General features: G+C 36.4%; 1 protein-coding gene across 2 annotated transcripts in view; it reads left to right on the top strand.

Moving 5' to 3' along the window:
- Window positions 1-21,566, top strand: part of LOC100856795 (eukaryotic elongation factor 2 kinase) — a 30,002-nt gene extending 8,436 nt beyond the window's left edge. For both annotated transcript variants that reach the window (XM_005092910.3, XM_005092908.3), the window contains exons 2-13: window positions 5,298-5,734; window positions 6,209-6,499; window positions 7,382-7,419; window positions 7,858-8,038; window positions 8,654-8,800; window positions 9,315-9,575; window positions 9,886-10,140; window positions 10,591-10,713; window positions 11,323-11,511; window positions 12,936-13,060; window positions 14,611-14,789; window positions 15,311-21,566. In XM_005092910.3, the coding sequence (XP_005092967.1) occupies window positions 5,519-5,734; window positions 6,209-6,499; window positions 7,382-7,419; window positions 7,858-8,038; window positions 8,654-8,800; window positions 9,315-9,575; window positions 9,886-10,140; window positions 10,591-10,713; window positions 11,323-11,511; window positions 12,936-13,060; window positions 14,611-14,789; window positions 15,311-15,420 (2,115 nt within the window). In that variant the 5' untranslated portion in view covers window positions 5,298-5,518 and the 3' untranslated portion in view covers window positions 15,421-21,566. The remainder of the gene's footprint in view (window positions 1-5,297; window positions 5,735-6,208; window positions 6,500-7,381; window positions 7,420-7,857; window positions 8,039-8,653; window positions 8,801-9,314; window positions 9,576-9,885; window positions 10,141-10,590; window positions 10,714-11,322; window positions 11,512-12,935; window positions 13,061-14,610; window positions 14,790-15,310) is intronic.
- Window positions 21,567-23,869: the final 2,303 nt, after the last annotated feature.

The following is a 23,869-nucleotide window of genomic DNA, read 5'->3' as shown; positions in this document are numbered from 1 at the left end:
CTGGATTCTAGTTTATTTCTGCATTAGAAGGACTTCCGTAGCGACGAGCGACCACCCGGGGGCTCTTTGGAAATTGCTTCCCCGTTTGTTTACATGAGAAACAGAAGTGATTGCTATATATGGACAAAAGTGGCCATCCATGTAGGCTAAGTGAACCCTACAACATTACTAAATTAGCCCGTAATATTTTTCTGCCTTTTTTTGAAGGGAGTGTATACAGACCCGGTAGCCGGGAACAAAGTCACGAAGTATACAGACCCGGTAGGGGAACTCTTTTGTGATTTAGGAAAGTTTCAGCGCTCTCTTGGCTCAGGGTGGACCTAGATCTAGGTTCTTCTAGATATCTATGGCCTATGTCTAGATCTAAACAGACAGACATAATAAATCATTGATCTAGATCTAGTTTCGAGGCCTAGATCTAGATCTAGATCTAAATGAAAATTGCGGATGTCTTTTCAATGAATGATCGTTTTTCCTCCGTTTTGGAGTTGAAGGAATCACAATTTGAAGAAAATAACAATGTCTTAGATCTAATTTCAATCGAGCAGTCACCCTCTCCATTTCTCTGCCTTTCTCCCCTCTTTTTCTGCCTGGGTCTGGGCGCTGAAACTTTCCGAAATCACACAGGAGTTCCTCTACCGGGTCTGTATACTTCGTGACTTTGTTCCCGGTTACTGGGTCTGTATACACTTCGTTTTTTGTATTTTAAACATTTATTTTGGCTAGATTTAACTTTTTGGTGAACCCACTGTGTTTCCTAGAATCTAGATCTAGGTCTAGATTCTAGATCTAGATATCTAGATCTAGATCTTGATCCTGGAGTAGGATAAATTATTCGAAGTGACTATTTCTCCGAATGTTCGGAGAAATAGTGCCGATCTTTATCTCTCCGAACGGTTTCTGGCTTCCGGTCTCGTGATTTTTTGCCTATTTATTGCGAGCGCTCGGCGCCAACTTTCATTCTGCCTCTGGCTCTGGTCTGGGAAGGAACACCGCATGGCAAGCCCGCCTACAGACAACCTTCAGTAACACCTACCTCACACCCACCACCATCATGCACATATGTACACCAACAACATATGACGAGCTGAGCTGTGGATGGAGAGACAGTGTGAGTGACAGAGCAGGTGAAAGGAAGAATGTACGACGAATGTATCCACAGGCGTCAGCAACTACAAGACGACGACACTGACCCCCCTGGCCTGGTCCACAGCTCATGAACGAAAGGAATGCGGCTAAGGCAGTGTTTTGCCTATATTATTGTCCATGGTTCGCAGGGTGCTAGGGAATGAGTGAGATTTTCTTTGTGTGTGCCTGGAGGGAGGGGGTGGGGTGTGAAAGTCATGTGGACGGGGATGAGCCGCGGGAGAGAACACGGGAATTGAATGAAAGTGAAACTGAAAGAGAGGAACGACTCATGAGCCCTGGAGTGAATGGATCCTGTGTTTCTATTTTTGTATACTTTGAACTGTTACTGAATAAAGGCTGAAATAAAGCCCGAAAAACAAACTCACACACACGCTCCTCACTCTCCACTTACACTTACACACTTACTACCACGCACACATGCATACACGCACAGGAGCAAATTTTTAGGTCCATATCTATTTCAATTTTCAAGAGCTAGTCTAGAGATTTTATGATGAGTGTAAAAACGAGAAAAAGAAAGATTTCACAACAAAATGAAATAAAAATTAGAACAGCCCATAAACAAACACAAAAATTAACAAGGCGTGAGTCCACCTGTCCGAAGAAGATTGGCTGTTTTAACCCTAAATGTGCGTAATTTTAAAACAAAGTACAGGATATTACATATGTAAATTATGGAATCACACACATTATAATTTATTAAGGGGCCTGTCAGTGTCAGTACATGTAATCGGTTTTGGCTGTCAGTGTCAGTACATGTATGTAATCGGTTTTGGTGGAACGTACGCTCTAACATAACACATTTAAATCTATATATATATATATATATACATGATGTGTATATATTTAGAATCTAATGAAGGTAGGAACATCAAATTAAATGACGTTACACTATACAACATCCCCCCCCCCCCCCTTTTTTTTCCCCAACAAAAAAAACAACACATCAGAACAATAACAAGAAAGAAAAAAATACACACTAACAAAATAAAACACCACAAAGAGGGAAAAATAAAAGTAACTGTAACATATTCAACAAATCAACGTGCTGACAAGTGAGAAAGAGACGAAGTGAAGCAAGGTGAACTTTCTTTCAAAAGTAAAGAGGTTCGGTTTCTTTCTTTTAAAATTTTTTTTTTTATTTGACTTTTATTCCCCGATTCGGGGACCAAAAAATCGAGCCACAATTGATTGGTCGCGGCCGCGACAAACGCAGATGCTAGTTCTATGTGTCGTTATCAATAACCCTCCGTAGATCTAGATTTAGATCTAGACAGCACACGAGTGAACACAACACCTTAAGTTTAAGAGAAGCACTCTTCATAGGCAACACGTCACATGTAGCGAAAAACTGTTTGGTACTGTAGCTTTTCTTTCTATTTAAAATATTTACTGCGGACATTTTTTGGACCGATTGAACCACATTGTACACGAACAATCTTTGGTAGGCCTATACTATAATCATAGATCTATATAATATCCGAAATTTGCGGGAAAGGATGTGATTTCAGAGTATTCGGAGAAATAGTGCCCAGCTTTATTTTCCCGAACGTTCGGAGAAATAGTGCCAGCCTAAATTATTGTCCATCCCGTCCAACAAATAAAGTCTTAAATGTTGCCACACAGCGTTATCTAATAATATAATAATTTTGTGAAAGGAAGAAGTGTGGCGCGCCGACACCAAAATGAGGAAGATTTGATTTGTTTTCTAAATTTAGGAACAACTTGCGCGATCCACCCTTGGCACTTGACTCTATTGAGAGCCTTTTGACTTTGTTTTGGCAGATTTTGCAGGATCAGGTTTTATACTTAAAAGTTCAAGTTGTAACTTACTGTTTTTATTTATAAATTTTCTACCTTTAATTAGCAGAGGTCCACCAATTGACCCTACTTACAGAAAAATCATTCTTAGAGCTTGCATCATGTCTCCTTATATACGCGATGTTGCGTCTGTGTGGTCTTTCCCGGTCTACAACCAATCAAGTAAAATTATAAAGAAACCGTCTGACACACTGTCTCCATCCATGTAGCAATAGTGGGTCTCGTCGCGTGCGACAGACTGGGGGTTTACCTGGTTTAAAGCATCACCTTTGGTCAAAATACCTGGCCAAGGAGTTCTGGTCGACACGCTGTGTGATGTGGTGCGTGTGTGTGTGTAGGATGTTCGTCTTCAGTTCAACCCAATGCAAATTTTGTTAATTTAATTTTGTTTTTGTTTTTTTAATGGACAGCAGGAGGAGGAGGAGGAGAAGGAAAGAGGAGAAGGAGGAAGAAGAGGACTTACACAGAATTGGCCATGTATGGAATAAAAAATGTCAGCGGCTCATAGAACTCTCATCTGACGGACTTTGAACTTCTTGTCCATCTTGACATTAAAATATACTGCTGTCTCTCTTCTCTGTGAATGGTCAGTTTCATGAGGGATTAGCTAGTCGCTAGCGGCTAAATGTCGTGTTGGGCGTAAGGAGATAGTTTTGTCGCACGCAACTGTAAATTTTTGCACTATGTTTTCATGTGTGAAAAATACACACCTTGCAACTCGTCACTAGCGACTGTTGGGCGTGACTAAATGCCGCTTATCGCATATAAGGCATGATAAGGAGACATAGGTTTATAAATGTGTAGACGTACTGAAAATATATTATTTTGATTCTGTCCTTGGAACATGGAGTATAGCATATTTCCTTATTAAAGTCAGTCTGATTAACCTTTATTGACTACTACAGCGGAAACATTTTGACAGACAATAGTTTAAGACAATGGTTTAAAGCTCGGGTCAAGGAGGATATATCATCACATATATATATATATATATATATATATATAATATGCATATATTTTATGAGTTTTAGGGAATTTGGCCCCCCCTCCACCCGAATCAATAAAACAAGGAGGCCTCTAATATTTCTGAATGGTTTCTAAAATATTCTCCCACCATTTTACAGTATTGGTACTTCTTATTATAGGCCTGTATAAGTAGCAGTGCTCTTTCTCTAATTATTACTCTTTTCTTTATGTCATTCAGTGCTACCTTCAGACAACTTTGGTAAACAAGACTCGCACTTTATTTTGTTGGTTTTTAAAAAAATCTTTGTCCAGAAGTTATACATCCTGCTCTTGTTTGTTTATGGTTGTTGTTTTTTTGTTAGTTCTGATTCATGTTTTATGGTCTATTGTGGGGGGGGGGGGGGGGGTTGCTAATGAAAGATATAAGTCTTAATTACTTAATTGATGATTTATATTATAATGCATCATTACTAATTACTCCTAATAAGTTTTATAGGCTGATTTTCGGAAAAAAATCATGATCGCAAAATTCATCATTGGTATGCAAACAGCTGTATTATATTTTGATTGATAACTGTCATCAGAGTTAGCAGCACATGTAATCGGAACTTAATTTGGAAAGAGATTATAATTCTTTTTCAATGACAATGTACCTTTTTGACCGGCTGTTTTCAGGTTTTAATGTGATTTTTAACAGTTGTAACGGTGAACTACAAACAAAGGTGGGGAAAATCAGTTTCATAGCAGAGTATTTGAGATAGAATTGAGGATTTCAAGCAAAAATGAAAGGTTTAGACTAAAAAGAACATTGATTGAATTTGTTATTATAATGTCAGAGTTTTTGCAAGATTCTTTTAAAAGGCATTGTTTATTTGTTTTTTCCTTGGGTTGTTTTTTTTCCCGATAAAGTACAGGTCAGTGTAATTAATAGTCTTAAGTTTATATTATTTTCCATTTTCAGTTTCGAATTCATTGCCATATTGTGAACCAACTGGATATGAGCTTGCTGCACTATTTAGAATACGTTTTTCCATTTTGCTGCTAACTTCATGTCCAATGAAGTCTCTTCTCTGAAAAAAGTTTAATCAGACAAAACGGACCTCTGAGTAAGTGTTGACTTGCACTTCTGTTGGTCAATTTTAATTCGAAAGAAAATCACTTGAAGATAGTATTAAGGAATACACCTTGGAGCTGTTTTTTCTTCCCCTGCTCAAAATTTGTTTTTATTAAAAGGAGAAAGACAGAAGCAGCTTTTGAAAAAGCAATTTCGATTTTTTGTCTGCATTGTTTTGAGGAAAGATAATAGTTTAAGTTTCTGTTAGCTATTATAATTCTATATTTGTTTCTTTTTATAATTTCAGGTCCTACTTTTCTGTATCAACCACCATGGTGTCTACTGCTCAATTAAAGTCTGCGGTTTATTGTTGAATTGGAAGTTACAGAGAGTATTCACATACATTGCACGTCACTGAATCAGGGAAAGATTCAAAGAGCTATTAAAAATTGCTTCGCAAAAATTTGTAGCAAGGCCACATCATTGGTTTGGCTAGAGATAAGTTTATTGGCCAGTTGAGCAGTCAAGATGGAACTCGTCAATGAAAATAGCAACGATTTCGTCAGCGATGGAGAAGACGATCATGTCATGCTGTTCCCCATCACTGATATTGACTTTGATGCTTCTTGTGAGTCCCTGGCAGACCAGCAGAGCACAGACAATGTGAGGCACAGAGCTCGACAAGACAGTGAAGGGAATGCAGACAAGCCTTTTATCACATTAAGGGAGCGGAGGTTGTTGAAGGTATTTGCGAGTACTTTATCATTCTCGGTCTTTATGGAACTGTTGAACTGTTGTTGGCAGTTGATTATATTAATGATACTTTTACTTGTTGGTTTTTTTTGTGTGTGGTTTTTTTTTTGGGGGGGGGGGGGGGGGCAGACATTATAGTATTAGGTTTCTTAAAAATAAAAAAATAAAAACCTAACTGTCAGTTCGAGGGCTCCACTGGTTGTGGTGCTGGGTCCTGCTTCTTTGCAATCCTTCTTAACTTTCTGTTTGTCTTGTTTATTGATTATTTTTTTTAAAAATTCAAACATTGAACAATGTATCTTTGTCAATGTGACGTCCAATTATCTCTTTCATACTTACTTGAGATGGAATAAACAGAAGCTTGAAAAAAAAATTAAATCATAGAAACAATAAAATCCGATGTTTTCACTTCTAAATACTGGTTTATTTAAGGGGCTTTATTGACTGTTTTACCGTTGCTTTCAGGCTTACTCAGGAGCTGTTCAGGAGAATAATCTTAAGCCTCTGGCTATCTCAAAGGCAAAACAGATTCGAGACACAGCATCTGCTAAATCTGCCCCAGTTGCCAATAACAAGCCGCATTTCAAGCTGAAGCCAAAATTTGAAAGAATAATGAAGAAACTGAGGAAGGGAGTTGATCAGTGGGAGCAGTACCACTTGGATGACCTAGAAACCGAGCTCTGCTTCAGACATAGATATAACGCACACAAGAAAGAATGGACCAAAGACACAGTTCTGGTTAAAATGGAAAAGAAGGTAACGATTCAGTCTGAGCTTGGGTAGTTTACAGTATAGCCTGTCATTCTATCCGAGCAGGGTTTTTAAAGTTCTTTTTATAAAGCTAAGAGTTTCGTGCATGTTTTTATAGAAAGCTTGAAGCAATTTTCCCCATTATGTTTGTTATTCCATTTTTGTGCCAGTGTTTCATATTTTTGAAAAGATAAAATAGTTATTTCGTAAATATTCAAAGTAAATAAAGTTTGAAAGCAAATAGGATACAATTTGATGTAATATATTCATGTGATCTGTTAGACATGGTGAAATAGTCAAATAGAAGTGAAGTTTAAAGCTAATGAACTTGGGAATGCATTGTTGTTTAGAAGGCACAAATAAGAACAACATTTCAGAAAAAGGAGGTAGGGGCCAGAAAAATGGACAAACTTGGAATACAAATGGAGAAGGATAGAAGATACAGACATCTTTGGGTAGGAATTGACATAATTGTTGATGACTAATGCTTTGTGGAGAGTTAAAAGGGAAGAGAGTGAAGAAGACACAACAGTGGTTTTAAATAGATGTGTTCTTGACTTTTTGTTGCATAAATTGTTAAATTTTATGCTTTTATGAAAAGAGTAGGTCAGACGTGGAATCTGAGAGAAGGACTCATGACAAATCTAGATGTTAATGGTACTTTCTTTGTTCTTCGTTTTTCATGTTCATTTCTTGTACAGTGCTCTTTTACATTCAAGAGGACATTCCAAGAAGACTGGAAATGCATTGTACTGTGACTGCAGATTTAGTTTTTCAAGGGCTTATAGTATGATGATTCATCTTTTTTAGCTGTCAATGTTTAATAAAGTATATTTAGTTTTGAGAATGAAATGAAATGTTCTACCATTATGTTTACCATTTCTACAGCCGTTCACCAGAGGAGCCATGAGACAGTGTTACAGAGTGTAAGTACTGAAAGCACAGTGTTTTTATAACAAAAAGTTCTTTTCATTCAAATAATAGTGGGCATTCTGAAAGTAAAAGTAAAAACACCCAGTAACTCAGCATTGAGTCACGATGTTTCTATCGGTGTTCATGTTACTGTTTGGTTTTCCTTAAAGTCATTGATAGACAGAAAGGTTTCATTTTCTTTATAGAGATGTAGTCACATGTTAGTTTTTGTTTTTTTTAAGGCATGTGATACTTAAATGTCTTGCTTGTCATCGCAACAATTGTTTACTAGATCTATGTGTAGGACAAATAGTGACAAATTTTGATCACTGTGCCGGGTTGAACATTTATGGACACTTTCTCGTGTTGCCGTAACTTGTAGCTTTTCTGTATCTTTTTCATATTGATTAATTTTTAAAAATTGGAATAATTTGTTTTTATATTTCTTGCAGGAAGAAGAGGCATTCAGATGTTTGCAATTCGAGTCATGGTCTTGATGTCAATGCTAGAAACTATGTGGCCAAAAGTTACATGGAAAATGTTGACCGAGATGTTTATTTTCAAGATGTCATGCTCCAAATGGATGCGAAAGTGTGGGGAGAAGAGTACAACCGTCATAATCCTCCAAAAAAAGTAAGCTGTTTCTCCAAATAAAGATTATTTTAAAATTCAAAAATAGAAATAATGCTGAATGTTATGTGTTTTATCTTTCTTATTTCTTGTACATTCAGAGTGACTGAGTTCCAGTGAAAAATGGAAACGGAGTCTTTTAATTTTTTTGTAGCAATGATAGTGTATAGACCCGTTATGGTAATTTCACTGGCAACTTTGTAGGTTTGTGTACCACTTTCATTGAAACTTGTGTTACACTAAAGGCTATCAACAGATTTAAGACTTTAGATTGTCGTTCAGTTTGATATGGACCTAGAGCATTGTTGTTTGTTATTTTGGGGGGCTGGAGTTTGTCATCATTTTCTTTTTGTATAGGTTTCTCCGTATATGTCCCTAAAAAATTGCTGCCAATAGTCCGTCCTGGAGAGAATGTCTAGTCATTGTGTAAATAACGTTCCCCTCTTTTTTGTGCTTTTTGTTCAAATTAGTATTCACCATTGTCCCTGCTGTAGCGGCATACTGTCCCAGTCACAAATTCTAGAATCCCATGGAAAAATACTATGAAATGGCCACCATGAGTTCAGTTTATCTGGGATGGGTGATTTCTTAACTTTAGTGTTTGTTTTGTTTTTACAGGTGGACATATTTCAGATGTATGTTCTGGAGTTCCCCGACAGACCTGGAAATCCTTTGTTCCATCTTGAGCATTTTATTGAAGGAGAATACATCAAGTACAACTCAAATTCTGGATTTGTTGAGGAAAACTTGCGTCTCACCCCACAGGTGAACAATTTATTTTTTCCAGAAAGTGTTGTTGGTTGCAATGTAGATGAAACTGTTAAAATGAATTTTGTCTCAAATGACATTGTGATCTGATATCTTGAAACTGTAGGCCTACTGGGTGATCTGATATTGAAACTGTGCTGGGTATGTAAGCTTTTTTCACTCTCTTTCTTCATGTAGTTGGAGATTGTAGAAATTTGATGAATTTGTAATAAAATAGATTGTCAGATGAGCCCTGAAGTTTTATAAATGTTGGGTGGCTCTTGACGTGAACATTTTATACTTTTCCTTTGTGAGTGTCACAGTGTTCATACATAAAACATTGTTTAATGGTTGCTGCCTGCAAGATTTTGGAATATTTTGAAATATTGAGAAATTTTACTCTGCTTTATTTTTTCATTCTACGAGTTGCTGTATTTTTAAAGTGTTGTCATGGCGATTCATATAAATTTGCCAAAGTTTTTGTATTACGGGTATAAGGTATCTAAATGTTTGTGGCAAATTTCATTTGCAGGCTTTCAGCCACTTCACATTTGAGCGTTCAGGCCATCAGATGATAGTGGTAGATGTGCAAGGTGTGGGAGATCTCTACACAGACCCACAGATTCACACCGCAGATGGCAGTGAATACGGTGATGGAAACCTGGGTCCTAAAGGAATGGCTTTGTTCTTCCACTCTCACATCTGTAACTCTATCTGTGAAAGTTTGGACCTCACACCATTTGATTTGTCAGATACAGAGCTTTCTACCTGCAGAGATTTCATCCTCAAACAGGTTGGTCAATGATTACGCCCGAGACATTTTGTCTATCTCTTTTGCAAAAGAATTGTTTTGTTTTTTTCCATATTCCAGGCCACTGTCAATAGATGGTCATCTTCAAGTTTAAAAAGATTTTTTAAAAGTTCTTTTCAGCTTTGCACCTTATGCAAGGGCCGTAAAATCAAACTAAACTTTGCTCCAAAGAAATTTTTTTATGTACTTAAGTATCAAACACTGGTAAAGATATTGTTAATCTAATATTTTCAAATATATGCTTTATGTTGTACTCTTCTTTTTGGTTCAACCTGAACATATGTATCCACAGCAAAATTCCTGCATGACTCAGCTGAGAGGAGGGGAGGATCAGTGCATATCGGCGTCGCCAATGGAGACATTTGACCTGACTGAGATTCTTGGGCGCCATCATTCTTCAGAGTCTGCAACTTCTCCAGACGAGTCCTCTCTCATCAGCCCTGGAAGCGAGGAGGAACCAATGTCACTGGACAGTCCTGTGGGCCAAGTCATCCACAGGTCGCGTGTGCGCTGGCAGAGTGAATCTGAGCAGGATTCCATGACAGCTGTAAGTTTTACCCATACTAATCTCTTAAAAAAAACACAAAAAAACCAAAAGTTCTTGTTGTTTAATCGAGGAGAAATAAAAGGCTTGGTTGAGTTTTTTAGCATTTGTTTCTTCTATTTTGCCTGAGAAATATTCTTTTCTGTGGTCGCATTGGTCATCATCAGATATTGAGGGACGAACTATTATCGTTATTTTTTAGCCCAATGGCCTACTACACACAGATAAGTGACTTTGAAGGCAGGCCCCACTCTTGAGAATTTAGTTTCAGGAAGGTCTGTAGTGTGCTAGACTGGACCCTGTGTGTGGAGCTGCACCCTTTGTTTATGTTCCATGATCCTCTCAGGTGGGAACATATTTTGTGCTTTGCCTCATAGTATGTTATGGTTTATCTGCGATACAAACTTTTCAACTTCTCATTTTCAACTTTTTACTTTTTTTTTCATTCCACAGGAAGAGGAACGTAGAGCATTTTCTGAGGCTCAAGCGAGTAAAGCGAGACCTTCAAGTGTTTTTCATGAACTGGATCTCAGGAAGTTGGCCAACCTACGTATTGGAGACTCGGTGCTTGGGCAGGTCTGAGCATTTCTAGAACTGTAATCAGTTGGCTGAAGACATAATTTGGAATTTTGTTTTGTACATTTGTTACTGTGTTTTTCTTTTTGGTTCAGTTTGGATGAACAGTGCACTTTGAATTATATTTTTTAAAACAAGAAATTATGCATTACTACTGAACAAAAGCAAAGTGAATAGAAATGTGACCCTGCAAAGAATATCTGGACATAATTACTCGAGCATGGCAAAACTTTTCCAGGTATTATTGTAATAGAATCTTTTTTTAAACTGGATTTGCAGAATATAAATTTTTATTACTGAAGAGTAGGCCTATCTATAATTTCCTTAACTGAAATTTTTTTTAAACAACTGAGGCAGTACTTTTTGGCATATTGATCATGCTCACTGCCTTGTGCTTTGAAAGGTTTGACCCTCTATCCTGTCTTAGCTCAAGCTGTTGCTATTACCTTGTGATCTATGTAGCCTTTACTTGTTAAGATTTCAGAACATTAAAACTGTATTTTATGTCTATTTGGCTCTATGAATAAATGCAATGTGGAATATATGATTTGCTGTGTATGAGATTAAGTTTTTTTAAATAATAATAATATAAACATATTTTCTGTTCAGATTCATCACGAAATGGCAAGATATCACGAGATTGGCCGTTTTTCTGTCACGGAAGATGTTGTGGACTGGGATTCAGCTCTCTACCATGAAGAGCATGCTGCTCAGCTGGGAGTTCTTGAAGCCATAAATACCATGGCCAGGCTGTACTTGGGTCTCCAGAGAGACCTCTTTGTTAACTGTGTAGTTCAGGTGAGCTTTTCCTTTACAGGCTTGCTCACATGTGTTTCTTCCTTACTGGCAGTTGATCTGCCTCTGCCACTTTATCCTTGAGTGTAATCGTGCCATTTTAAATATTCAATGCAAAGGCTACGAAGAAGCATGTTATTGTTTTGGGTTTTTTTATTTCTAGCTGGCAAAAAAAAAGTCAAACCCCTTGTGATTTTATGATGTGAGAAGACGCGAAAGTTAGCCCACAGTAATTTTTTTTGGGGGGGGGGGGGGGGGGGGGGCGCACTACACCTGAAGGCTATCTTGCTTATTACTGATCCGAATTTTACCAAATTTCACTCATATAACAAGCATAGTAAGGAGTCTTAAAATCTGCAAATTTGAGAAAAAAGTTTCGTTTCCATGGATACGGAGGCCATATTGGATTTTGTTGACATGTTTTACGTAATGAATACCGCACTTTATTGCTCATGGAAATTGATTGGGTTTTTTTAATGCATGTTAACAAACATTAGATCTAGAAATTTGTGCATTGTATTCTTCATAAACGAATTAGACATTTTTAATGAATTTTTTCCTGAGGTAGCATTCAAATTTGCAAAAAATCCGGGAAAATCCACACTCCAGACACCATCAACAAAAATCGATTTCATATATCAAAAATTCCACAGACAGATTTTTAGTATTACATCTTCTCTTCATTCTGTGAAAATTTCATGAAGATTGGATGAAAAATGGTGGCGTTACTCAAAAAAATAGAGAGAAAAGTCGCGTTTTGAGAAAACAGCTGATAAAGAAAAATAAAATATTAACTTTATGAGGTAATGGTGGTGACAAACATGACCGGTATGGGAAAAAATTTGGATTTTGGGGGTTCTAATGCGATGAAATAGTTGTAGGAGAGGCTGAGAAAGCTAAAAAAGCCTATAACTGAAATTCCATAATTTTGAGCCGAATGTAGCCGCGCCCCCCCCCCCCCCCCCCCCTTAAGTATTTATGGTGCATGCTGACCTCATTTTCATTGAGGACCTGCAGATTGACCTCAGTGGTGGTTTTAGAACAAAATAAAATTAAATGGGCTTTTTTCTTCCAGTTTCACAGCGAGAGTCTTAAACCATCTATGTGTCCTTAATGTGTGACGGGTAACTTGAATTTCAGTATCGGTAAACATTCCCCATGCTGAATGGAGAGACATCTTCATGCTTTGAATTGTGAACACCCAGCTTTTACTCCATTAGTAATTTACATCATGAATGTCATGCTGTGCTTTAATTTCTTAGGTCCGAAGCCATAAACTTTAAATTAACATAGAACTTGAATATGAAGGGTTTTTTATTTTCCTGCAGACAATCCCTCAAAAACATACCTGTTCTAGGATTTGTGCTGTTATGTCTTTTAATTTAATGTGCTGAACTTCTTTTTTTAAATTTTTTTATTTCTTATAGAACACTCCAGAGATGCTTGATACAGGTGTTGATTTTATGGTTCAAGCAGCAGAAGCTGGGGACAGAAATGCTATGATATTCATGGCGAGGGCGTTTGAATCTGGAGACAACCTGGGTCAGAAAAGGTTAGTATTTCACAGTGGTAGAAAGCCTGCCTTTTGCCAGCATGAGAAAAGAAGTAGCAACTCGTGCTTAAAACTCGGCTGTTTCAATGCTTTCACCTTAAGGGGGAGGAGCGACCCTTGATTTTGCAGATTTTAAGTTACGCTATGCAAACTTTATGTTGGCTGATTTTTGAAGATCAACCAGTTTTTTGTCTAAAAATAGCATGGATACAATTCAGAAAGTCTTTTTTCTCCTCGTAAATTGCCTTTGAAAACATGATGATGAGTTAATACAGTGAATTTTCACAATAATTGTCATTTTTCGCAAAATGTAATTTTTTTGCAGTTTTTTCCCTACTCCTTCCTTAGTTTTTGTCCTTTTGACATGAAACTTTCAGGAAACATAGATGTCAATGTAACAGAGAGATATTTGTGAAAACTGTAACACTTTTCCTTTGGCAAGCGATTACGCAACCTAAATTTAGAAAAAGTTTTTTATACTTTGGGAAAATTGTCATAACTATATATTTTTTTGAACTTATTTTTAAAAAATTTGCTATTACTCTGATAGGGTCTGGTTCAGGTATACTCTCGCCAAATTTGGTAAAAGTCTCGTCTGTAAATAAGAAAGCCTTAGGAATTTGAAATTCATTATTTATTTTCAAGATGGCGGCCGTTTCCATAGCAACCGCTGTAGCTATGCCAAAATAAAATTGCATATCAAGAGATTTTACTATCCCTAACTTGTATGTGTACTTACATTTGATTTTAGGCAATAAACATACAAAGTGGTCCTCAAGGGTAGCTCTTCCCGTTAAGAAAGTGCAGTATAAATAATACCACAATTAACATTTGTTTTTACTGTAGACGAAAAATGAATACATGACATTATTTTTTTTTTAATATGTGATGCTCTTGAAGTGTAACCTTTTAGCTTAAGAAAAGAACAGCTATCATTAATTTTTTTTCCTCCTGGAATTTGCTTCTCTGTTTTTTTACTTGTTCTATTTGGAAATGACTGTGGATCATGGCCTGACACCCTTGTTTTTGTTGTCAAAGCCAGGCATGTCAATGTTGTTCTCAACATTGTCGGACAAGCCTGTGTAATTGTTACATGCATTAAAATTATCATCTAGAATTTTGTAATTGGCTTCATTTTTCTGGCTGAGGAGTGAGGCTGTTAATTCTTTTATTGGGTATACCAGACAAAATTTCAAGACTTAATTATTCTGCATATATTAAGAACATTTGTTTCATTGACCAAAATAAGAGGTGTTTCATTGGTCCTGACATTTATGATGTCGTCACATACTGATAATTGCTGTGTGTTGTAATTGGAACATAGAATTGGACCAGCGCATGTTTATGAAGTAATCATTTATTTAATGGGAACCATCTTACTGTTCTCAACATAGGGTGTGGCCCTGCTGACTGGATAATCCCTATAAATTCTTAAAGCTTCCTGGCCATCTTGTCTTGGAAGGAGTGCTCTGTCCACTTGTGTGTACAATACACTGGACCTTGAAGGCTTCTAATTGTGTTTTGATGTACTGTTTCTGTCGTTGTCACAGATCTGTGTCATGGGAGGATGCTGTGTACTGGTACCAGAAGGCAGTGGAGCAAAACGACCACGATGAAGGGGGAGAGTTTGACTCCACCATGGCCGACCCACTCCACGATCTGCTCTCTCACCAAGCGTGTATGTACCGAACTGGTGGCCATGGGCTAGACAAGGATCCTCAGAAAGCAGGTTTGTTCCTTCATGCTCAAAAAAAAAAAAAAAGATTTTAGGATGCGAGTTGGTAGTTGAAAGTTCTGTTGAATATTTGTGCTCTGGAAAGATGTGTCGAGCGGAGTTGTCGAAAGAAAATTATTTTTTATTGATGTGTAAGTCGGGATAATTTGGGCAATAGAGTTTTCTTAGTTTCGAAAAAAAAATAATGGTGTAAGACATAAAGTAGCTGAGCTAATCATTGGTCACGTATTGTACCACTCCTGTTTGTTTTTTAAAGTGAAAAATCTACTTATTTATGCAAAAGGAAATTGCTTAAGCAGCGTTTGAATGTAGGTAGTGTTGGTTTTTTAAATTATAGAATGCCTCCCCCTTAGATGCCGGTTTATTCGTGTTGGTTAAAAATTATAATATTTGCTAATACTAATACATGCATATTTCTAGGTTGCAAATAATTATTCACTTTTTACCTGATTTGGGTCCCAGCATGCATCCAAATGACGCATGTTTATTTGCTTTTTCTGTTTTGATCTTCCCAGGGGACTTGTACAATGAGGCAGCTGAAGCAGCAATGTCAGCCATGAAAGGCAGATTGGCTAACAAATTCTTTATGCAAGCTGAGGAGTGTTATGGCGAGATGGATGAGTGATCTGGAAATAAGAAGCAGCCCAGAGGGAAAGATGCAATTTCAATACTTCACCATAGGAAAAAGAAATGTCTTCCAGCTCGTTTTGTCAAGAAAACTAGAACTTTAAAAACTGATGCTTTAATCCTTTTTTATTACGGTATATGTCTTTACAGTGTCCTCAGTGTACTTTGTAAGGCAGGGTGTCTGCATTATTGACTCTCAGAGAAGAGTATTTAAGTTTCTTAGTGTGTCTTGTCAATTGTCTACGCAAAGATTCTAGGACTGTTAAGGTAAAAACTGTCACTGCATTTTGCTCTGGTTTGTACTTCAAAATTCATCAGTGCCTACTTTTATTTACTGTTTTTTAAGTCACTTATTTCCTAAACTATCAAGTGTTTTCTTTTCGTTTTCTTATTCTCTTTTCTCTGTGCTGTGTAGGCATTCTCAAGGCAAATATTCTTGATAAAATGAATAAAATTGAGTCAAAGGCACTAGCAAACTTCATTGTCATGGATAAAATATTTTTGTGCTCTGAATGTTGAAAGGGTAGGAAACCTAACCTATTCAGAAAAGGCAAGTTTATTTTGTTGAATAATACAGTGGTCATGCATCATATGTTTGATAGGAATGTTGTAGATTATAACTTGCATAATTTTACCCACATATTACATTCTTTGATAGGTGTGTTTTTTTTTCACAACCATATATTTTTTGTTCTTTCTTCTTGGGCTCTGTTTAATGTTTGGTGTTTAGATATTGTGTGGCTGTTGTCCTGCCTGTCATGGACATCGGTTTCCTCCAAGTAGCAAAATTGTAACCTAGTATTCATTTTCACTCTTGACCTGGCTTATATGCAAACCCTTCTATTTGTGTACTTTTCTCTAAAGTTGTATTGTTCTTCACATATAATTTTGTCATCTTGCATGCGGTTGATTTATTTACACGCTTCCATTTGTGATAACCTTTTACTCTTCCTTTATATTAAGCCTGCAAGGTTCTCCAAGTGTGAGGGGTCGGAGCTTTTTGGGTTGTTTCGTTTCTTTCATAACTCTTTATATGACTTTTTATTGGGGTTTTTTATGTTTAGTTTTAGTGAAAGCTTACTTCGATGGAGCTGAAAGTTTTGTGTTGACTTCTTAATTACTAGTACTCAATTTTGTTTTGTCGGTTTCTTTGGGTTGTTGTGTTTTTTTTCCGTTATAGCCAAGCATATGCAATATTTGGTTGTGGGTATACTATCTCTTGTATTGTTTTGATTTTTTGGCGGGTGGGGGGGAGGAGGGAATGTTACTAACGTTGATATTCCACATGTGAGAATTTAAACTGCTTACTTCCTACATTTTATATATATACAAAATTCATTTTCCTGCATCGAAATTTGATGTTCCTTATTTTCATCCTTTTCCACCTCCTGGTAAGACATTTTTTTTTTTTTTGGTGAACTATCAGCCGTGTTCCATTTCTTATAATTACAAATCCTTTTATCAACGTTCATGTTGTGGAGACAGAGAAGAAATCTCAACTATCCTCATATGTACAGCTATTGTCTCATCATATAGACTGCAATGTGTAAGACTCCCTCTCAGTCACTTTTCAAAATGGTGTATGGTGGAGTCCTACCCTAAGCAGTCAATGTATATGTTTTGTTCATTTGTTTTCCATTGATATGCAAAGTGCTTCATTTTCAGTTTCTATTCTTTTAACTTTGTTCACTATGATTCTCTAAAAACTTCAGTCAGTACAGACATAGCATTGATCTTCAAGTATGTAGTTGTTCATTTTAAAAATTGTGCATTAATGTTGTGGGGTTTGGGTGGGGGTGGGGGGGGGGGGGGGACTTTTGTGGTATTTTTGTGTCTAGACTTTTTAAAGTCCATAAGAGAGTTATTGAAAGCTTTGATCTCACATGAGGCTACTGATTTTGAGATCCGGGGGGGGGGGGGGTTGGTTGCTGGCTCTGAAATTATTCGGTTATAAATAAACTCTTTTTGGGGGGTCAAACTATGGTTTGTGAAAGGAATCTGAAAAGTTGTTGATACCTATCTTTATACTCGTTTGTGTTATACTTCTGTTCTCGTATTCTTGGTTTCCTGGTGAAAAAAAAAGTACTCACGCGATATAATTTTTTTTGCAATGCTGCCTGTCGCAACTTACATTTCTTATATGATGCTTGACACATAGTGAGAGGTGTTGAGAAGGTTATTGATCTCCTGGCAAGTTCTTGCTGTTCTCTCTTCATTCTTGGACGATTTCTTCAAACCACTGAAAGAAAAAAAAATCCAACTGTGAATGAAAATTTTTTCCCTTTGTCATTTGTTTAAAAAATTTGTTGTGTTTTTGCTTTTTGGTTGTGAAAGAATAACTGATTCAGTTTATTGTCTTTTTATTGTTTTAGTCAAAGGAAATGTTTTTCCCAACGTGGAGGTTTATATTTTTTGCTTTTTTTTCATACTTATGTCTTGAGACTTCCAAGTGTGTGAAAGGAAATTGTATCTCTTCTCTGGGCTGCGTACTGATCACGACTGACCGCACGCACTGATTTTATGTAAATATGTATAGTCTTGAATATATGCTCATGAAAAAATGATGTTTTTCACCAATTATATGGGGTTTTTTGTCTCATGATCAACTGACTGATCTCGTTTTAGTCATCTTATATATCCTTTAACAAAATAAAACTCACAAACTGTGCAGGTACAAATTTAAAACAAGTTCAGTTAAACTGAAGTGTTTGGATAGAGCCGCATGTCACAGTTTCTATTTTCCACCACCATGTCAATGTAAGAGAATGTGTTCTGGGCTATATGTTACATTATGAGTCACTGCTTGTTTGAAGGTCTTAAGAAGGATATCGTCAGTTTGTGTTACAAGGATTGAAGTCCAAGGTGGTAATACTTTTCAAAATATTGTTACTTCTACTTTGAAAATTACAGAGTATCCAGTTTGATGTATGAGAATATGACTGTTAGTGTGTGGATGCATTATTACCAATTTGCTCAAATTTATGATATTCCTAAAACTGATTTGAATGCGTATAACATGTTAACACATTCCCTTTTCTTCTGGTTTTGTCCTTCAAAGGTGTTTGTGCTGAACTGATTTTAAGAATGTCCTACAAATGTCAACTTTATGTACCTCAGTTTATCAAAAGACTATCATTATCTCATGAATATTTTTTAGTTTATAGCAACTGTGTTGAGAAGTCACTCGACACAGTATTTATTTAGTTATAAGTACTGTGTGTCCAAAGATAATTCTAAAAAATTTCTTTAGGAAAATGCTCCGATGGAGATGGTTATGACCTTGGTTAATATTATAGCTTCCAAAAAGTATATTATTGTTAAGTTAATGGGGGAAAAAATGACAAAATGCAGTATTTCTTTCACAAGCTCGTTTATTTTTAACATTAGATATGTTTAATTTTTCAAAATGAAAATACTATACAATCAGTACTATGCGTTTCAGTATTTGTCTTTGCAAATTCGTTAGTGGATGAAGCAGAATTTGTGCACAGAAAATTTAATGCTGAGTATTATGATTTACGATAAATGATTCTTTAGTGTGACACAGATATGTTTTGACAGATAAAAACAAAGACTAATATTATGACAGTAATAAAGTGAGGGGTGCTGTTCTTCAAAGCAGCAGCAATGATGTAGCTCTTGTTTGTTAGAGTTGTTTTCTTTTTTTCTGTGAGGGCGGGTAGATACGGATACGATACACACACTCTGGTATCCTGGGATACGAAGTGAGCACATCAGATGGATTGCCTACTCCGTGCTTGTTGTATTATTTTTCTTTCTTATTCCTTTTGTTTCAGTTTGCTCTTTATGTCACTTTGTCACTGGAAAAACGAGTGTCTACAAATTTATTCTATCTCAATTTGTAAAGCAGGTTCAAACTGAGTTGAGTGTTATGTCTTTGACAATAACTAAATATAATATAAAAATGTTTCTTTCTTTGCCACTTTCACATGACTGTTTGTTTCTGAAATGACATTCTTGGGTTATCTGATTATTTTTCATCCTGCAAGGTTGGCAGGTCTGAAGTGGCATTAAAGGTTATTTTGTTACTGCTTTTTGTTTATATTGTGTCATAACACCTATTTGTTCTTGTATCTTTTCTTCACCTCTGTTGTGTTCTTGATTTAATATTTTTTGATTGATTGGAATCAAGTTATCGTTAAAGTTTACATGGAAGGGAGTTGTTAAGTTAACTGCAAAGGTTAGCTTTCAAATAGAATAATCATGTTTGTGACCTAATAAATGTTGCTTGTTATTAAATTAAGTCAGCATATACGATGTACTTAGTATTCATAAATCTAATGTGCTTATTTGACACATCATTTCAATACCAGTAGTTTGATAGGGGAAATTGAGTTGTATCACAACAGTTAATTAGGCTGTAGTACGCTGTGTACAGTTATGTTTTGGTCACATAAGGGTTCATTGATACCATCTGACATGAATCCTCTAGTGTAGTGTCCCTTGCATTTATCATGATTTTTAATGATAACTTTGGTGGTGGGGGGGTTTGTGTGTACAAAGGCATTATTGATTGATTATACAGATCATTTTTGTTTTAATGAAGCAAAATCAGGTTTGTCTGCACAAATTGCCATAACTCAAGTTGCTGCGGCTTTTCAAAAAGAGAAAAACCAAGTTGTCCAATCATTTTCCTTTTAATTTTAACGCCCCATATCACAATAATTTTAGTCCTTAAGGCTTTGTTGAAAGTATTGGTCACTGTAAAACATGTGCTGGACGTTTAGTTTTCTCTGAGCATTGACAATTGATTTGATGTTGTTGGTTATTGCATGGCAGCATTAAAGAAATAGCGCTGGTTACTCTGTTAGGAGCTGTATTGTGCTAACAGCTGAAAACAAAATGATGGAAAAAAAAAACGTCAGTGACTATATTTTCATCACAGTGAATTACAAGCATTATTTTAAACCATGATGATATTTTTGTACAAAAACGAAAAATGAAAAACTTGCAATTTTACATACTCTTGTTATTCGTTGAAATCGTACGTGTACGCTTTCAGTTGTGCCACAATTTAAGTTGTTTTTAATGTTTGTTTGTGTATTTTACTCAGTCTGTTTTTATTTGGGGTTCTTGTTTTGGTTTTTTGAAGGTGCTCATTCTTGAGAGTGACATTTGATCTACCATATTTCCCTTGTAGTACTTGTTCTCCAATAAAAGTAGTTTCTTAATGTATGCAAGGCTGCCCTCCATCCCTTTAGATACCAACCTGCTTATGGGTTTCTCTCTATATGGTGCCATAAATTGGAATGGCATTTTGAACATCCAGTCTTGTTTGTCTCTTGATCCATATTTCAGAAATTGTACTGTTTTTTGTCAATGCTTTTAAAACCCACTTAATTACTTTTATGACTATTATCAATACGAAGAATCAACGATGCTTCTGACTTTTGTGGGTAGACTGTACTATCTCAACTCCATATTCAGGTTTGTGAGAAGCAGCTTATGTTGAAAGTCTGCACACCATTATCAACAAGTAGGCCTACAACAAAAACAAAGGCACTAAAACCAGCTGAATAAAACTCAAACTCTATAGGTTATACAACGTCTTCAAAGTCCCTACCATGCTGAAGGCTTTTGTGTCATAACTATACATATGAGTTCTTATACTGTGAAAGTCCCACCTGTTCTTTCTATACATGTTAAAGAAAATACAACTAAAACAGATTTTTTTCTTGTGCATGTGTCTAGTTATATAACTTCATCATGAGTGTGAAGTGTGCTTACTTTTCACGGTGGATTTTTTTGTTTGTTGTTGTCTCTGCTTTCAATATCTAACTAGTGTTTGTGTTTCCTTCATCTAACCCTCTATGCAGGTAGCATGTGGGTGCCCCTGTTAATGTCTCACCCATATCTACTTTTTTTTATCGCTGTCTGATCTTGTAATTTGTACCACTTTCTCAGCAGGTGCCTGGAAGGTGTGATAATTCACTCACTCAATTTTTCAAACCGTATTTGAGAAGGTGTTATTCTGTTAACATTTGTCTTTCTACCATGTTCAAACACCCAACACCAAATAGCATAACATTTCTCACTGTGTGTTATTTGTTGTTTACTGAGGATTGTTATCTTCTCTGTTTCTACACTCTTTTTCCAGTTTGAATAAATTTTCCTGAAATGTGATCATGTGTTTTTATCCATTTGTTTTTTATTTTTAAATTTGGAAAAGGTAAAAACTTCAGCATTACTATTCTGTACTGTGTTTCAATCTCCAAATATTTATGGTGTAAGTGAAGTATCATGGAAAGCTACCTGATGACTTCTAACTTTGCAAAATACACATAAGTTTGTAGTCTAGAGCACATTATACTGATCCTGGGGTTTTTTTCAAAATGCCTTGTTGCTTCCAATGGACTTATCTCCATACACACTTTGTTAAATAAGAATTATTGGTAAATGATTTAAATTGTTCAAATTCAGATAGGCAGGAAGCTGAATTTAATACGCTTTAGACAAGGTCAATTTTCAATTCAGCCATACTATCTATCTGTGATTCTAAAACTGCCTGACATTTTAAGCGTACATGTATTCATCAGATCCTTGGAAAGCACTGTAAAATAAGATTTCATCTTGAGCTTCATAGAAGTGTTTGCGTAGATGAGGATTTTTAAGTTGTCAATATTCTCCTCCTGCACCTAGCATTCACTGAACATACATGCATACCCTATCGCATTCATGTTGGTGCTTAGAGAGGGTGCCAGATGTAGATTCTACTTCTATTCTGTCTGTCTGTTGTTTACATATCTCTACCTCTGAATTACAAAATTCTATTTGGCATTTTTGGCCATTTTGAGTTACTCAAACCATGAGATCAGAAATCAAATGCTCTGTCAAAATTGTAAGATTATTTGGAGTCGCTATCAAGATATTAAAAGAATTGCATTTGAAAAGGCTTGACATGTTGTGGAACTCAAAATCTTTAACGTCAAATTTTTCTGGTACTGAGCAGATAGAACTTTGTAATTCTAAGGTAGCGCTCTGTCTGTCATGTCTTTTCCCTTCATGATTTTGCCCTTCGTTAAACTATGTCAACTTTCTTCCAAGTCAAATAAATCCACCAAGTTGACGACTTGCCTTTATTTAGTGATATCTGAATTTTTCATAGCACACTCTTTGTATCTACTGGTTTAAATAAAGTAGTTCCTGTTTGCACATGTTTTAACAGTAAATTTTTTAAAATAAAAGGGCTGGTGGTTGGAGGATGCCCCGATAGGTACTCCATCTTCACTTTCCCTCTGTTACTTCTGTCTGTCTTACCTTTTCCCAACACTAAATGGCCATTTTTGTGTCTATGTGCTTCTCTTTACTCAAACAAACAAATCAACAAACAACTAAATTGAAGGCGAACCCTAGAAAAGCCCTACTCGCTATACTATATCTCAACAACTCGGTCCTTGGTTCAAGTTGCAGAGTGCACCCTTCAAACTTCCACACCGCTCTGTTCACTTTTACTTTTGAGTTTGAGACCCACCCACACATGTCGCTGTTGTGGGAGGAAGCTTTTTTTTTAGAATAAAAAACGAGAGATATTTTATGTTTTACATTTAATTTACCCCCCCCCCTTCCCCCTTCAATACGGTAAGGTAATTAAAAAGGCCGGAACTCTGTCTTTAACTGTTATCAGCGATGAGAACAAGCTGAGTGAGGAGAAAGTCAATAAACTGACTTGTAAACTCTTTCAGCCGCCTCTTATACCTTACTATGGTGGGTGATTGGCGGGTGCTCTGGTGTGGTTTGCTCCTTCTTTCCTATCAAACATCTGTATCTTTATCGTCCTTATCTTTAGTCTTCCCTTTTTTGCGTTTTTTACTCTCTTGCAACACCTAATCTTGGGTATTTGTATGCCATTATTGTGTTGCAAGTGCGTAAAAATCGTACTAAAAAACTTACCTTACAGTGTTAAAAGGGTGTAAAATCTAAACAGTTTCAATGTTTGTACTCTTTCGGGTTGGATTTGGACACTCCCCCGCCCCCCAACCGTCCACGCAAGGGCCAAAGTCCGAGACTAGAAGAAGAAGCCAGCTGTGCCTCAGACTCAGCGACTGGAGATAAACTAGTGGGGAAATTAAAAATTACATGTTATTACATAATGACATAACCTTTGACCCCAAGTTAGTTATTCATATAATATAATGTGTCATATTTCATTCAGGTGCCGCCCACAACATTGCATTGCAGGGCTGGGCGTGTCGTTATATAAATTTCTTTCGAATACTTGCATTCAGTGTTTATTGGGTTTTGTTTTGTTGAGGTTTTTTTGTATTATTATTTTAAAGTAAGAGAAGGCAATCATGCCTTTTTGTATTACATGATCCATGGATGATTGGCAATGAACAGGATATATTATTAACTGCCCGGGTAAAACACACACACACACACACACACACACACACACACACACACACACCACACACACACACACACAG

Source organism: Aplysia californica, unplaced genomic scaffold (genome assembly GCF_000002075.1).
Source record: "Aplysia californica isolate F4 #8 unplaced genomic scaffold, AplCal3.0 scaffold00055, whole genome shotgun sequence".
Lineage (NCBI taxonomy): Eukaryota > Metazoa > Mollusca > Gastropoda > Aplysiida > Aplysiidae > Aplysia > Aplysia californica.
Note: the sequence above shows the minus strand (reverse complement) of the source record. Positions and strands in the feature narration are given on the sequence as shown.